Source organism: Clarias gariepinus, chromosome 11 (genome assembly GCF_024256425.1).
Source record: "Clarias gariepinus isolate MV-2021 ecotype Netherlands chromosome 11, CGAR_prim_01v2, whole genome shotgun sequence".
Taxonomy (NCBI): domain Eukaryota; kingdom Metazoa; phylum Chordata; class Actinopteri; order Siluriformes; family Clariidae; genus Clarias; species Clarias gariepinus.
Window position 1 is genome coordinate 31,615,001 of NC_071110.1, and position 17,500 is coordinate 31,632,500.

Below are 17,500 nucleotides of genomic sequence, written 5' to 3' on the forward strand. Positions count from 1 at the left end.
TTCTTTTTCTTACTTTCCATTAATTTTTTTTCCTTGACCTTTCATTGTGTGTGTGTGTGTGTGTGTGTATTTGTGTGTTGATGCCCATCCAGACTCTTCCACGTCTATTGAAGGAGAGGGAACGTCTTCGTGCCGAGCTGGAGCAAACAAGAGAGGAGAGCCACAGAGCGAGGGATGAGCTGAACAGAGAGAGAGAGGAGAGACTGAGAGAAAGGGAGGTGATGAAGAGAGAGAAGGAGGAAAACAAAATGATGAAAGAAGAAAGAGAGAGACTACAGAGCAAAGTGGAGCTGCTGCAGAACAAGTGTGATCGGCTCATCCGAAGAGTCCGGTAACCAACACAGTACAGTGCAGACACAACGTGGATTGACAGTACAGTACAGTACAGTACAGCATGACATAGCACAGTAAAGTACAGCATGACATAGCACAGTAAAGTACAGCATGACACAGCACAGTACAGTACAACACCACAGCATGACGCAGTACAGTACAGCATGACACAGCACAGTACAGTACAGCACAGCATGACATAGCACAGTACAGCATGACACAGGACAGTAAAGTACAGCATGACACAGCACAGTACAGCACAGCATGACACAGCACAGCACAGCATGACACAGCACAGTACAGCACAGCATGACATAGCACAGTACAGCATGACACAGGACAGTAAAGTACAACACCACAGCATGACGCAGTACAGTACAGCATGACACAGCACAGTACAGTACAACACCACAGCATGACGCAGTACAGTACAGCATGACACAGCACAGTACAGCACAGCATGACATAGCACAGTACAGCATGACACAGGACAGTAAAGTATAGCATGACACAGCACAGTACAGTACAACACCACAGCATGACACAGTACAGCACAGCATGACACAGCACAGTACAGCACAGCGTGACATAGCACAGTACAGCATGACACAGGACAGTAAAGTACATCATGACACAGCACAGTACAGTACAACACCACAGCATGACGCAGTACAGTACAGCATGACGCAGCACAGTAAAGTACAGCATGACACAGCACAGTACAGTACAGCATGGCACAGGACAGTAAACAGTACAGTACAACACCACAGCATGACGCAGTACAGTACAGCATGACATAGCACAGTACAGCACAGCATGACATAGCACAGTACAGCATGACACAGGACAGTAAAGTACAGCATGACACAGCACAGTACAGTACAACACCACAGCATGACGCAGTACAGTACAGCATGATGCAGCACAGTAAAGTACAGCATGACACAGCACAGTACTGTACAGCATGGCACAGTACAGCATGGCACAGTACAGTAAAGTACAGCATGACACAGCACAGTACAGTACAACACCACAGCATGACACAGTACAGCATGACACAGTACAGCATGACGCAGCACAGTAAAGTACAGCATGACACAGCACAGTACTGTACAGCATAGCACAGTACAGCATGGCACAGTACAGCATGGCACAGTACAGTAAAGTACAGCATGACACAGCACAGTACAGTACAACACCACAGCATGACACAGTACAGTACAGCACAGCATGACATAGCACAGTAAAGTACAGCATGACACAGTACAGTACAACACCACAGCATGACGCAGTACAGTACAGCATGACACAGTACAGTACAAAACAGTACAACACCACAGCATGACACAGCACAGTACAGTATAGCATGACATAGCACAGTACAGCACAGCATGACATAGCACAGTACAGTACAACACCACAGCATGACGCAGTACAGTACAGCATGACCCAGTACAGCATAACGCAGTACAGTACAGTACAGTACAGCATGACGCAGCACAGTAAAGTACAGCATGATGCAGCACAGTAAAGTACAGCATGACACAGCACAGTACAGTAAAGTACAGAATGGCACAGTGCAGTAAAGTACAGCATGGCGCAGTGCAGTAAAGTACAGAATGACGCAGTGCAGTAAAGTACAGCATGACGCAGTGCAGTAAAGTACAGCATGACGCAGTGCAGTAAAGTACAGCATGACGCAGTGCAGTAAAGTACAGCCTGACGCAGTGCAGTACAGCATGACACAGCATAGCATGACACAGTACAGCACAGTAAACTACAGCATGACACAGCACAGTAAACTACAGCATGACACAGCACAGTAAACTACAGCATGACACAGCGCAGTACAGTAAATTACAGCATGACACAGCGCAGTACAGTAAAGTACAGCATGACACAGTGTAGTACAGTAAAGTACAGCATGACACAGCGCAGTACAGTACAGCACCACAGCATGACGCAGTACAGTACAGCATGACACAGCACAGCATGACACAGTATTATAGTAAACTACAGCTTGACACAGCACAATAAACTACAGCTTGACACAGCGCAGTACACTACAGCATGACACAGCACAGTACAACATGATACTGTACAGCACAGCATGACACAGGCCTGTACAGACACAGCACAGTCCAATACATCTCAGTACAGCACCACACAGCATGATACAGTACAGAAGAATATAACACAGCACGGCAAACCAAATTTTTATTTTTGTTTAATTAATTATTGTTTGTGTGATGTCAGTGAGTTGGAGCAGAGAGAGAGTGCAGACTGTGAGAAGGAGGAGAAGAAGGAGGTAGAGCGTGACGAGGTCAGGAAGAGAAGAGAGATGGAGGAAAGTCTGCGAGTGGAGGATCTGGTGCCTCCTCCATCCGGTGACACTCAGGACAACATGGAGCAGTATGTCTTGTGTCTTTGTCCATTTATCCATCCATCAGTCCATCCACCTATCTATTTCATTCTTTATGTCTGTGTCTTTTTGCCTCTTTCTATCCATCCTTCTGACCATCCATCCTAAACCCCTCTCTTTCTCTCTCTCTCTCTCTCTCTCTAGACTTCGCGAGCTCATCTCGAGCGAGAGCGTCTCTCTGCAGAGAGCAAGACAGTTCTTAGACCATCAGACTGGCACTTTGAGGGAGAGACAGGCAATGCTCAGGGCAGCCCGGACCACCCTTCAGGACCCCGCCCCCATGGGCGTGGCCCACCTACTCCCCCAAAACCTCCAGCAGGTATGTCAATGAGGTCGTTTTGATCAGAGGAACACAGCGTCTGTGATGCCAAATTACTGCAGCGAGGCTGAGGACTCATTACACACACTCGTGATACACACACTGTGTGAGGAGCAACTGGGTCGAATATGGAGATTGATTAATTGATTGATTGATTGATTGACTGATTAATTCTCTTTTTTAGGAGGCCAGTCATTTAGAGGAGCTGAAGGAGACCGTGCAGAAGGGTCGCATGCTAATTAGGAAGAAAGAAGAGCAGCTGAGTCAGCTGGAGAACTCTTTGGCTGAGGAGGTACACACACACACACACAAACCATCCCGCAGTACCACTGTATTCAGTGAGTCTGCACCTTCTGTTCAAGTTGTTAAAGACATCGATAAAGATTAAAGAATTAAAATAAATGTAGAGTAACTTCAATGGATCCAGTCTCTTTCTTTCTTCCTTTTTTTTTTATTTATTCTTAATTTCTCTTCCTGTGTCCATCCATCTATTCTTTTTTTTCCTTCCTTGTGTCCATCCATAATTTTTTTTTCCATTTTTGCCACTCTTTTTGCTACATTTGTTTTCTTTTTGTTTTTCATAAATTCTAAATCTTCCTTTCTTTTTTCCTTACTTTCCTCTCTGTCGATTCACTCTAATTCTGTCTTTTCCTTCCTTTCCTCTGTTCAGTCTGCACTTCCTGTCCAAAGCATTGATTTGATTTATATTTTATCTTGAATCGTATTACACGAAAATGTATAATAATTTTACTGGCTAAATGTTTATACAATCATACAAATATTTATTTAGATAAACCAATATGTACTGTAGAAGGTGAAGACTCCCCACCAAAACACACAAGTCACACTAAACCAAAATGGACGTCTTTGTGTCTTATATTACACGCACACCGAAATCTTTTAGTGAATTATTTATGAAAAGATTTATATATGTTTTGTTGTTTGTAACTGAACTCGGGTAACATCTGTTGGATGTTCCATTTGTGGTCTAACAAATGTAACAGAATCTTAAAACCAAGGTTGTAAAGACGAAAACTCATGCCTGGTTTTTTTCAGCTGTCGTGTGACGATGCAGAGAGGACGGAGGGGGAGCGCAGAGTCACGTTTGACGTTACAGATTCAGAGATGAGCAGTGTGTACGGTCAGGATGGAGCAGGTGACTACAGACTAATCAAAGGCGTCCACAGGTTTATATTGAAGTATATGGTTTCTATAGCAACAGCTCATACACAGGGACGCCTGCGTAGGTAATAGAAGGATTTATGGAAGGAGTCTCCAGTGTCAGTGCTTTGTTACAGTTTGAGTTAGAATTTCTGTAATTTAAGTTATATATTTCTTCTGTCTGTCTGTCTGTCTCTCTCAGTTCCAGTGAAAGTGCAGCAGTTAGCAGACTCGCTGCAGCAGATCACCAGCCAGCTGAACACCGTGTTAGGAGCGCTCGGACCTCTTACCCAAAGAGCAGCAGCATCATCATCATCATCGTCGACGTCGTCGTCCTCCTTCCCGCGAACTTCCTCACTTCTCCCTCCCGCTCCGTCATGGGCGTGGCCCCCGAACACCGCCTCATTCTCTGCAGCCAATCAGAATGGGTTCGCTCACAGTAGGGTTAACGGCGTCGCTATGCCCCGCGGCTCTGACCTCCTGCTCAACTCTGGAGACTGGAGAAAACTCTTGCCCGGTACGACATTTAGCGTATGAGAATAACAGAGCGTGTTGCTATTATCACGATGGCTTAATGAGGAGCGAATGAAAGATCAATGTGTCTCTCGATTGTAGGCGTTTCCATGGACACCGGAACCTCGTTTCCTAAGAGAGCTCACACGGCACATTCTGGATACACACAGACAAGGTGACATATACACACACACACACACACATATGCGTACAAACACACACACATAAATTGTTGCTCATTTACAACATATTTTGTGTGTGTGTGTGTGTGTGTGTGTAGTCTCTCTTCCATGATGCAGGCTAAATCATCAGAATTGGACAGCATGAGACTGCAGGGACTGATCGACGGAAACAAAAGATGGCTGGAGAAACAACGGAAAGATACAAACGTGTATCCTTTCATTCCCACACACACACACTTTACGCACTCACATATACAAGGGGTGAATCAAACATGATCCACTTTATAAAAATCCGGTTATATTAAACTTTCTCTCAGCCTCACTGTCTTATCAGAGCTTTCTGTTCCAGTCTTTTGTCTTCCCAGTCACCGCTGTACAGGTGTGAACCTGTTAACCAGTTCATTTCTTTTTTTTTTCAATTTTCTCCCCTAATGTAGTCATGGCCAATTCCTCCCCGTCACTAGGGGGCTCCCACATTAAGGCTACTACTACCATTCAGCCGGGAGGGCGAAGACTATCACATGTTTCCTCCGAACCGCGTGACGTCAGCCGACCGCATCTCTTTGATCTCGCTCATGCACCGTTCTTGGCGGAGTAACACACTCGGAGGAAAGCGCTAGCCGCTCCTTCCGCGTGCGCGAGCTCACAGACGCCCCCGATTGGCTGTAGAGCCGTGATTAATGTGGGAGTGCAAGTACCTCTCATCCCTCCCCCCTGAGAAAGCTCGGCCAATCAGCTCTCTCTGTGCCTCCGGCTGTGAGAGGAAAACAGCATCACCCGGGGTTCGAACCAGCAACCTCCGGATGATAGGGCGAGCACTTTACCACTGCGCCACTCGGAGGCTGCAACCAGTTCATTTCTAACTGCAAAATTTGTACAGATAATCTGAGGAAGGTGAAAGTTTCTTTATTTTCACCTTCACTGAATCATTACTGGAGATGAGACATGGATTCATCACTACGAGTCTAAGAGTAAACGGCGGAGTGTGGAACTGAAGAAAAAGTTCAAAAGTCGACCATCAGCTGAAAAATTTATCAACGCTTACAGTTTTCTGGGATTCTCAAAGGCCAGAAGTATTGGAACATCATAAAGAAAAAAGTTTAACAATCAACAGCGCTCGTTACAGTGAGACGCTTATTGATGAGCTGAAGAATAAAGTTCAACCACAGACTTCTGCTCCACACTGTCAAGGTTATTAAAGCGTCCTCGATATAGTCCTGATCTTGCTCTACCTGTTTGGTCACCTGAAAGCAAAACTAAGGATAAAGATTCACTTCTGATGAAGAACTGAAGACAGCGGTGCATTTGTAGTTCACAGCAAAGACATATTTTTTTTTTAATAGGGGAACACATAGGCTTGTCGACTGATGGACAAAGTGTATCGAAAAGTCAACAGATTATGATGGAAAATTATGTATTTTGTCTTTTTTAAAGGTTAATTAAAAGAAATTTTGACTTAACCTTGTACATACTCACTCACAAAACTCATTGCTTTAATCCTAAACTTTAAGTCTAAACACTCAGATTTTATATATTTTATCACTTTTCATCTGTATCAAAATATGATATTTATAAATATTTGGGCCCAAGCACTATGATATCAGCCCTAGGTCTTTATATTGTGTGAAGGGCCCTATTGTTCTTCTTAGGGTTTATTTAATGTATTTATTTTAAACCATTCAGAGCGTTTTTGGATCTATAGAGGCTCATCAGATCAGCAGACACGTGGGAAAAATCAGCAGACAGGTGGGAGGTCTGACAGTTCTTCACACGAGATTTTGCTGCATAGCTCTTACACAATTTAGAACTCATTGAGCTTAACAACTTTCGCAATGCATGTCATGGGCTCAAGTCAACAAGAAGTCAGTTAATTTGGGGTCGTTTGCAAAATGCAACCAATGGATTTTGACATACTCTTCCTAGGGGATTTATACGATTCCCACCAAACCTGGCCGATGTGATCTCGATACATTGAGGATGCATAATTGCAAAGGGATTTTTGATATCTCAAACGGGTCAGCCGTGACAACGCCTTAAACTTCCTCAGGGTGCTTGGGCCCGCTCATCGTTGCTTGCAATTATATTTTAATAATTGAAAGTACTATTGTCTATAGCATACATCTGTCTGTTCTCCTTAACTGTTCTTCCCAGACCTCTGTTCACACGCTACCAGGCTCCCCCGCCCACAAATGGTTTGGTCCAACTCAGCCTGGATGACAATAACCAGATCAGAGTGCACCATTACTGACATTCAGCATAAGTGTCGTCCTCTCTTAGTTTTGCACAGGCAGAATTTGACCAGCAAAAAAGTTTGACACTAATGATATAAACAATAATGAAGCACAAGAACTTTGTGAGTGTGTGAGTGAGTGTGTGAGTGAGTGAGAGTGTGAGTTAGTTAGTTAGTGAGTCAGATACAAATGGAGAAAGGAAATGTCTTCCTCAGGTAAGTGAGGAGTGGAAGTGTGTCGTGATTCTACACACGCTTTCATAACGCTGCTCAGAAACCTCAACATGCGACCACGAACTGAAGAACGTTTTAAAAACCTAAGGTTATTTTATTAGAAAACTTTTTTGTTCTACAGTAGAGATGTAATGAAATATCCAGGTGTGTATTATGCATTAATGTGTTTGTTTTTTCTGAACAATATACACACAAGCAAAAGCACAACTGATGACAATCTTTGGGACACTTTAAACGTCCTGGATTTTTATAACCAGCATCACTAAACACTACGCTCTTTAAATCTATTCTAAACTTGCTTATCTCATATGTGTGTGTTTTTTTTTAATCAGGTTTACGAACATGTCAATGTGTGTCTTTGTGTAGTTGTGGGATTTATTTTTGTACAAACTGAATAAATATACTGTGCTTTGTAGTAAAAAAGAGGCTCAAACTTGTGTGTGGTGCTCTAAATAAAGCGTGTAAATAAAGAGTGTTGTTGTGATCAATATCAGCACAGCTGTGATGCATTCAACCTGGTGCTAAAGAGATGACAGCCGTGCTGATATACAACACAACAGCATGACCTCAAGTGCAATCATTGCTTTTATACAACAGTTCCACGAACACCATCTATTATTAACAGATTATTTGTTTCTTTATTTTTACCCAGATATTTTGCTTCGCCCGAACATATCCTTCCGTGATTGGCGTCAGGTAGTTAAGTTTTTAAGTTTAATTTTATTTAATTGTAAATAGAGCTCAAGTCATAACAATATGATGTATCGAAGAAATACTACATATGATGATAATTTCCACATCAAACGTGGAAAATCTTATCCACATAATGATGAGTTGGTTTAATTTTGTTTAGGAAGACTCTGTTTGTATCTGATTATTGTAATTATTAGAGAATAACAGCACAAACAACATGTAAAAAAAAAGAATTAAATTTGTTACAGTTAAAGGCATCACTTTTTAATATAGAAATAACTAAAAACTAATACTGTCAGAATAGAAAATTAGAACAAATCAATTGTTTTAAAACATACAAACTATGTAAAAATTTAAACATGAAAACAAATGAAATAAACAAATGATATAGAGCAAAAACAGGATTTAATAGTGTAAACGCCTGTGAGCCACAGTGTTCCTCGGCGAGCGGAGAAACTCGTTGACTCTGTCCTTGACCCGCTTCCTGTCACTGCTAGTCAGGAAGGGAAACTTCTGGGCCACTGTCACCATCAGAAATTGTCTTAAGTTCACTGGCAATCCACGTTTGCCTCTGGAACCATCCCAGTTTGTTGTGAATGTCCAGTTTTCATAGACATCCTGCGTTACCACAGTGCGGAACAACAAGCAGCCAAGCCGGTCTGGCCGCCCTCCACTCTGAATCACCAGCGAGTCGAGAAGCTCCGCAGTGGGAGGAGTAAAGGGAAGATCGGGGTGGTTTTGGTCTTGGTTTTCTTGGTTTTGGCTGGTTGTGGACGCTGTGGCTGAAGACACAGTAGAGTGGGTCTTAACAAGTACTCTGTGTGTGGCTTGTAGATCTGCGTGTGCCTCTGTGCTGACTCGCAATTCCCTCCGAAGGGCATCGAACTCTGCCCGGCACACACGCAGCTGCTGCTTCAGCGCCTCGATCTCTGCGTCACGCTTCTCCAGCTCAGACCTCAAATCCACCACAGCTGGTCTTTGTACAAATAATCCTCTATACAGGGTAACTGCCTATATTAGGAGAAAGTACATGTGTTAATACAAACCTGCGCGTGGTTAATTATCTTAAAATTATTAGTTTTCATAGTAACAGTAACTGGACAACTTAAAACTAAACTAGAAAGTCATTTTTTGTTTCAGTGTAATGCATTAGTGATTTAATGTAGCATTTGTAATATATATATATATAGTAATGCATATATAATCTTAAAGCAAGTTACCGTTTTTTCCCGCACCCAGCGCTTCTTTTTGGCCGCAGCAGGAGCTTTTGTCCTCCTTTCTGTTGATGGTCGAGAGACTCTGTTTTCCAAAGATTCCTGTCAACATAGTGCAATAATTAATACATTGTAGGTAAAACTATAAAGAACTTCTATAGAATATTGTTTGATCAATCAGCAACAAATTTATTAGTTTTTCTTACCTTCTTTGCGCTTCTCAGCCTGCTGGAATATGATGATTTGTTCATTTTGATCTGGCGGAGCAGTCACCTTGCGAAACAAGTCCTAAATAAAGGTACCGTAGATGGCACGTGCCATTTTTATATCCCACGGCGGTGGAATGTGGGTGGAGCTGCAAAGGTGTGTTTCAAATCAAAGGCGGGAAAATCAGACTGATATAAATAATATGTATGCAGAATATAACCGGGGTCTCTCACTTAGTTATATGTTCGCACTTCGTCTGGCACTGAACATATATATATATATATTGTCTTACATTCGTGAAAAAAAAACATTTTCTTGATTTTTTTTTTTGTTGAGATTTTGTTGCATTAAATAATAGTTATGCAGAATAATCAAGGTTTGTTTTTTATTCGTTTGCACTTTGGCTTTAACTTCGTTTTCTGCTCACAACTGAGCTTCCAAACTTGGCAGTTCTGTATGATTCGTTTAAGATGAACGTTGAAACACATAAATAAATGATAAATACGTGATAACGTAACTAGGTTCTAAATTATTATTATACATTCAATGTGTCTTTCTTTTATAATGTGTAAAACCAAAATGTTCATCATGTCATAGCAAGAACTTTTGGTTCCGTGAAATTATGCCCTGGATTACTTTAAAAAAAGAGAAAAGGACACCGATTGTCCCGATGGTCAGTAGCTCATGAAACATATATTTAAACAATTTATTCATACTGAATATTCTACCTTCACATTTTCACTACATGTTTACGTTTACATTCTGGACCATTGCACAAAGACACGTTTTTTCTATGCATATTTGCACACCATCTTTCTCCCAAAAATATAAAAATTTCACAATTTCTTAAATGTTCTTGTACAGTATATTTCTATTTTGAGTTCTATTTTATTTTTATTTTTTATTTAATTTTGCTATCGTATTTCTTTTATTCATATTTATTACTTATTATAACCTTTAATTTTCTATTTAAGGTCACTGGCGGTCGTGTAAGCATTTCACTACATTTCGTACTGTGTATGACTGTGTATGTGACAAATAAAATTTGAATTTGAATTTGATGTACCTGTTTTACATGGAAAGTTATAGGTCTGTCATTGAACGATTTACCCTGATAAAGAGCCATATAAGAACCCCCCCCCTCCTTTTTTTAATGCATATAAAGTGGGATTATTACCTGATCGTTAATCATAAACTAAATTGTTATTTAAATAATTACAATAGTGTTTTTTAAACATTGAATAGCTACATAATGGCGCGAATGTTAAGCATTAGCCCATACTTGAGAATCTATTCTTCGTTGTAATCCCCATACATTCTTTCGGAGTTTAATCGCCCAAATATTAACACCTATTTATTGTTCACACAACTAGAATAAGGACATTAAGAAGTAAATGAAGAAGAAGAAGAAGAAGAAAAGCAGATTTGTTATTCGTTTACACTTCATTACACTATAACCGCCTCAGCAGTACACAGTCTTAGCGCTGTATGTTATTAAAGACATTTATGAGATTTATGAACACTATAGCACATATGATTCCGCTAACATAAATGACAAAATATCACGTCGGCTGTGTGTCGCATCATGTATCTGTGTTGATGTTTGTTTAAAAGGTTTTCTTGTCTTTGAACTACACAAAGCATGAAGTGTCTTCCCACTTGGGAGTTTATCAGATTGATGGACATGATCATGTTTTTCAGCCCACGTTTAATCAATAATATATATTTTTTTACTGAATCGTTTCATTTTATTTTGAAGTAAATGAAATGGTTAAAATAGTAAAATCAACAGTTTAATGGTTTAAATAGTTAAAATACCAAGATGGGAATGTTTGATATAATGTGGGCATTATAAGATTTGCATTATCTTCTAAATAAAAAGTGGCAGCTGACACACCTAAAATAGATTTTTAAATAGCAATTTACTTACATCTAAACAGAATCGTTTACATAAATAAATGATCAATAGCTCATGATATATACATTAAAACAATTAATTCATACAGATGTAGGCCTACCTGTTTTACATACTGTATAAATTTACAGGCTTGTCACTGAACGATTTGCCCTGATAAAGAGCCGTATAAGAACAGAAATAGGTGCAGGATTATTTTTTATAGTCTGAATAAAAAAGATTTTCTAAACATGGGCTATTGTTGTTCATTTACAATATTTGTTAATTTAATTGAAATGAGGTTTGGGCTCGGGATGTTAAGTATCGTGATGCTCCTCTTTAATTTCCTACTTAGTCTAATGAAGATTTCCAGAGCGCGAGGAATTTTGTTGTACCAAATAATATTTATGCAGTATTATCAGGGCCTCCTATTCCTATTCATTTTAAGTTGTTGTTTTAGTGTTACTGTGTTTGCTTTACAATGTCAGACAACATTAAAATGCAAATAATTCACCCCTCCTGACGTTTGAATCAGCTGTTCTCACCTATACATTCAGAGAAACTGAAATGCATCCCCCACTTTAATACCCCCTTGGATCTGTGGCCTTTCTGAAGACCTGCAGTGCTTCAGGCTTCTCCTTACCGTAAATTTCTGTAAATTTCATCTTCTGAGTTCTAGATACTAGAATTGACATTGTTACTGTTTTAATCACTGGAATGGAAAAAATGGAGATTTTCCCTCATTTATAGAATTTGTATAAAAATATTTAATAAAAAATAAAACTAAATAAACCAAAGAAAATTATTAAATTTGTATTTCTATTTCTCATTGCAAATTGTATTTGTAAAGTAGCATAAAAAATCATGGCTTGTGTAAAGAGTGATTAAAAACAATACAGAAACTTTCCATCTCTTCCATTCCAGTGATTAAAAAACAATAACGTTTTACCGCAGAAGCTCAGTGATGCCACACAACCTCTCGCGGGCAAGCCTTTCTCTGGATACGCCGTTTGCACGGGGTGGGGCTAAAAACACACATCTCGGTTTGTTAATGCTCGAGCTCATGTAGACATTTTATTAGGGGGTAAAGTGACTGATGGGTCTAACTTTTTTTCAGCAGAGCCTCTGTTTCACTGCAATGCAACAATGAGCATTTACTTACATCTGAACAGAGTCGTTTCTACAAATCACTGATCAATAGCTGATGATACATACTTTTAAACAATTTATTTATACAGATGTACCTGTTTTACATGAAAATTTACAGGCTTGTCACTGAATGATTTACCCTGACAAAGGGCAGTATAAGAACAGTAGCAGCTAAAAAAAAAGATGCAGGATTATTTTTATAATCTAAATAAAAATGCTTTTCTAAATTTTTTTTTTTTACTTATTATATTTGTTAATTTAGTTTAAATTGGGTTCCGGCTCGGAGTGTTGAGCCGTGATATGATGTATATAAACCGTATTACTCTACATGGTCTTATTTACTTTTACCTTTTAAAGTCATTTTTTGGGGAAAAGCTTAGTATAATAAAATTACTAAAAGAAGTCTTCATGTTAAGAATGAATAGTACACAAACACATTTCCAAAACTATAATAGGTTATTTATAAATAAAGCATGTATTCATTATTTAACAATAAGTGTACTCTATAGTTATACTACTACTACTAATAATAATAATAATAACAATAACTACTACTATTACTGATAGTATTTTTATTGTTAAATTTAGGCTATGCATTTATAATAAGTTTTTATTCAAAAGAATTACAAAAGAGGAAGAAAGCAGTTAGTCAAAAGTTGTTCACAATACACAATGCCAGGTTTATTAAATAATAATAATAATAATAATAATAGAATAGTAGTAGTAGTAATAGTAACGTGATGGTTATAACAAATTACCACAAGATTTTAATGCAAATCATTCTTATTAAATCAGTATTCTACCTTAAAGCTGCTACAATTGATATCTAGAGAATCACTGTAAGCATGCTGTTAAAAGAGTCTGATGTATTACACCTAATAATCCACAATAAAACAATATATAATAAAATTCATTAACACTAATCAGGGAGCTTCCTGTTCTTCTAAAAACGAGTCTGTGTGCAAACCTGTGGGAACAGATTGCAAAAGCGTGGGCACAGAATTATGAATTTGTGGGTACAGATTACAAAATCTGAGCGCACGGTTATTTAAACTGAAGGAACAGTTTAAGAAGTTGTGGGAACGGATTATTAAACTGAGGGCACGAATTACAAAACTATTGCCACACATTATATATATATATATATATATATATATATATATATTTTTTTTTCTCCTCTAGGTGACTTTCATGGCTCCGTAATAAATCAGCGCTCAACCGCACGCATAAAGTTTTCCAGAGCGCAGCGGCAGAAGTAGACTAATGGTTATGAACGTGTCGGGAAAACAGCAAGCTGACTGACTCTGACCATTTTACTAATCCATTGATAAATTAGCTATTTTTTTTCCTAAAATTTAAATTTTAACTGTAATTTTAGTACTGTGATTGTAAATTCGTTTAATGTTTCAGTTGTATTTTAAAAGGTTTTGCCGGAGGTGGAACAGCCCAACGTTTTTTTTTTTACTTGCTTAAATTCGATCCTAATAAGATTTAATTGAATTTTAATTCTAAGTTTGTACTGTAATCAGGCAGCTGCTCTCTCCTCAGTACTGCGGACCGTACAGACCTACTCTCACTAACCACTGGACAACGCCTGGGACACCAAGCGTGTCTCAGTGCTGTTACTGTCTATTATCATCACCACTCAGCTTAACGCTTCTCGTCCAATCAGACTATTCGGCCGGAACTGGTGCCAGCACTTTGTAACAGTTCTACCTGGGACAGGAGTGTGTTTGGGAGGCTCGATAAATGTATGCAGAGTCATTTTATTATTATTAAATGAACTAATCGCTAAATTAATTCAGATTCAGGTTGTGTAAAGAAGACATTCGTACAACATGTTCACAGTGTAGAAAACCTTACAAATATTTTATTCAGTAACTGTCAGTCATTAAAACCTTTTTTCTTGTTGCAGACTTTACAATGTAGATTCCATCATCATCATCCTTAGAAAAGGACTCAGTTACAGTGAGCTACAATCAATCCTTCAAAAACAGGACCAAAGATCAAAACCACAGAAGGCCACAGGTTGACAGGATACACACAGACACACACACACTCTGTCTCTCTCTCAGCGTGTACAGTGTGTACAGTAAATGCATTGCTGTTTGCTTGGCAGGTTTTCTTCTCTCAGCTTTGAGACGCTCACCCGCCTTCGTGTCGGTCAGCGCTCTGATAAATGCGGCAGGTTTGATTGGCACGTTCAGTGTCCTATTAGCATCCATGTGCAGTAGGGAGCCCTAACCCTTTACCCCACACACAAACACATGCACGCACACACTCACTCACACTTGTTTGACGCCTGCAATCAGGCGAAGAATGTACAATTCTATGACAATTCAAAAAAGAAGGTGCTAGAAGACATAGATCTTGTCTCGTTGAACCTTGTTGAGGTCGTCGTCCATCGTCAGCAGGACCTGAGAGAGAGAGGAAAGGGTAAAGAAAGAAGAATTTTAGAAAAGTGTACGGACATGTAAACAAATTATATTCAGAAATGATCATTATTTTTTAAAGGTCGAATAATATACAAAATTAACTCCTGTGTCATGTGTAGTTATGTTCATATTCACGTTTTTTTGTGTGTATACACAAACATCCCCCTCCCCCGCCCCCATTTCTGTTTTAGCACGGGTTTAAACAAAACAAGGTGTGACATTGTATAAGAATATATGATTATATAATATATAATATAAGCTGCATTGTAATTTCTTCACTACTGGAACTAAAGCCACAGTAAGAAATTTGTGTATGTAGACGTGTTGGGTGTCTGTTTATTGAAAACATAACATTTTATTTTATTTCTGATCAGACGAATGAAATGAACTAAACAACTTCTAAATGAAAGATTCCTTCAAGAGATTTAAAGAATCAAGTCAGTGAAATGATCCAAACTTCCCATCACTAGAGTAAGGAATGACGATTTTTTTTGCATGCATATATACTCCTCCACTTTGGGGAAACTCTGTTTAAGAAATAGTAAAATATGGGACCTTTAATAAGGCTGTAAATACCAACACATATATGTATGTATATGTCATATATACAATGAGTATGAGTGACCATGTCATGTTCTGTGAGGTTCTGCTCAATCCGGCAAAAAAAATAAACAAGGTAAATTTTGTGTGTGTGTGTGTGTGTGTGTGTCTATATATATATATATGTGTGTGTCGCACCAGGAAGGAGCCGAACATGGCGATCGAGGACAGGAAGTGCCAGATGTCGTGATCGTCAAAGAAAAAGAGAAGGATGCAGTCGCGATTGTGCTCTCGAGACTCCGCCGGCGTTTTCTAAACACACACACACACACTTGTAAGGTATAATAGAGAGTCATATGTGTAAAAGTTTACAGATTGTGTTAAGTGTTAAGATAATAAGTGTAATCTACATATACAGTAATAAGTAATGTAAGGGATGCAGTGGTGTGTGTGTGTGTGTCTCACCTGCCAGGTGCTGAGTCCCTGAAAGAAAAAGAAAAGAGCGAAGCCCCAAACTACAGCCGTGAACAGAATACACACCAACGGCAAACACTTGATCCGTTCACCGCTCCGAAGCTACACACACACACACACACACACACACACACACACACACACAGAATGTTAAAAAAGCACTGGACTTCTTTAGATACAGCGGTACCTCGGTATACAAACTTAATCCGCTCCTGAGGTTCCCGAGTTCTTAAGGTGACATTACTTATTGTAAAACTCAGATTCCAAAAGGAAATAATGTAAATGTGGAAAATTTCTCACCAGTCACCCAAACATTTGACCTATTTTACAAATTTCCAAAACTATGAACATAATTTTGCATATAAAAACAATCAAAACATTAAAAAAAGCCATGTAAATGAAGTAAAAAAATTAATTAAATAGACAATCTACAACTAAAGTTTTCTATATTTATACAGCCAAGTTTTTGTATTTTTCCAGATTTTCTCCTTAATTTAGTCGTGGCCAATTCCTCCCTGTCACATTAAGGCTACTACTACCATTCAGCCGGGAGGGCGAAGACTATCCCGTGTTTCCTCCGAACCGCATCTTTTTGAACTGCTTGCTCACGCACCGTTAGGGGCGGAGTAACACACTCGGAGGAAAGCGCTAGCCGCTCCTTCCGTGTGCGTGAGCTTACAGACGCCCCTGATTGGCTGTAGAGCCGTGATTAATGTGGGAGTGCAAGTACCTCTCATCCCTCCCCCCTGAGAGAGTTCGGCCAATCAGCTCTCTCTGTGCCTCCGGCTGTGACAAATAACATTTTTATTTGAATTTATAAATTAAACCTCACTTTATGTTAATTTATGATTCCTCTCGGCATCGACTGCTTTAAAAACCAAACTGAAAGCGGCTCTGTTTCTTCTTGCTACCGTCCCGGGGCCAGGGGTAGCTCAGTGGTTAAGGCATTGGACTACGGTTCGGAAGATCCCAGGTTTAAACCCCACAACCACCAAGTTACCACTGTTGGGCCCTTGAGCAAGGCCCAACAGTGGTAACCTTAACCCTCAACTGCTCAGATGTGTAATGAGATTAAAAAATGTAAGTCGCTTTGGATAAAAGCGTCTCCTAAATGTAAATGTAAATGTCCCTGATAACATTCGGGGAACCCCATGGTGATGTGCGTTTACTAGATCTTACACAAAATGCAGACAAAACCAACAACAACAAAAAAATCTGTAAACTAACTTTGACACAACTGACACCACCAGTTTTGAACGGCTCGCGGATGTTCGCGCGACACATCCGGCATTCGGTTCAGTCGCTCGTACGGCGAAAATGCTTCACACACACAGGCGAATTTTTTGCAAAAATTTCGTTTCCTATGCCGAGGTACCACTGTGTATATAAGACTATTATGCAGTGTACAAACAAACACACACACACACACACCTTCATGATGATGTAGAAGGCGAAGTACAGCAGCAGGTTACAGATGGCGATGGCCAGCAGGTACGAAGC

The 17,500-nt window shown here is 39.6% G+C and overlaps 3 protein-coding genes across 11 annotated transcripts in view; 1 reads left to right on the forward strand and 2 right to left on the reverse strand.

Annotated features, from left to right (window-relative positions):
* Positions 1-7,806, forward strand: part of LOC128533494 (centrosomal protein of 164 kDa-like) — a 20,100-nt gene extending 12,294 nt beyond the window's left edge. For all 3 annotated transcript variants that reach the window (XM_053507769.1, XM_053507770.1, XM_053507771.1), the window contains 9 exons: positions 93-331; positions 2,590-2,745; positions 2,900-3,074; positions 3,259-3,366; positions 4,131-4,230; positions 4,438-4,752; positions 4,851-4,923; positions 5,029-5,139; positions 7,082-7,806. In XM_053507769.1, coding sequence (XP_053363744.1) covers positions 93-331; positions 2,590-2,745; positions 2,900-3,074; positions 3,259-3,366; positions 4,131-4,230; positions 4,438-4,752; positions 4,851-4,923; positions 5,029-5,139; positions 7,082-7,178 — 1,374 coding nt within the window. In that variant the 3' untranslated portion in view covers positions 7,179-7,806. The remainder of the gene's footprint in view (positions 1-92; positions 332-2,589; positions 2,746-2,899; positions 3,075-3,258; positions 3,367-4,130; positions 4,231-4,437; positions 4,753-4,850; positions 4,924-5,028; positions 5,140-7,081) is intronic.
* Positions 7,807-8,423: 617 nt separating this feature from the next.
* LOC128533662 (uncharacterized) lies at positions 8,424-9,580 on the reverse strand. Its single transcript, XM_053507946.1, has 3 exons — positions 9,508-9,580; positions 9,308-9,403; positions 8,424-9,098 (listed from the first exon to the last, which is right to left on the reverse strand). Exons 1-3 carry the CDS (start codon positions 9,550-9,552, stop codon positions 8,493-8,495), a joined length of 747 nt encoding a protein of 248 aa, XP_053363921.1. The 5' UTR covers positions 9,553-9,580; the 3' UTR covers positions 8,424-8,492.
* A 4,812-nt stretch (positions 9,581-14,392) lies between these two features.
* sidt2 (SID1 transmembrane family, member 2) overlaps positions 14,393-17,500 on the reverse strand; it is an 18,793-nt gene continuing 15,685 nt past the window's right edge. For all 7 annotated transcript variants that reach the window (XM_053507381.1, XM_053507379.1, XM_053507377.1 and 4 more), the window contains 4 exons: positions 17,432-17,500; positions 15,992-16,102; positions 15,725-15,838; positions 14,393-14,968 (listed from right to left, as the gene is read on the reverse strand). The exon at positions 17,432-17,500 is cut by the window's right edge and continues 37 nt beyond it. In XM_053507381.1, coding sequence (XP_053363356.1) covers positions 14,906-14,968; positions 15,725-15,838; positions 15,992-16,102; positions 17,432-17,500 — 357 coding nt within the window. In that variant the 3' untranslated portion in view covers positions 14,393-14,905. The remainder of the gene's footprint in view (positions 14,969-15,724; positions 15,839-15,991; positions 16,103-17,431) is intronic.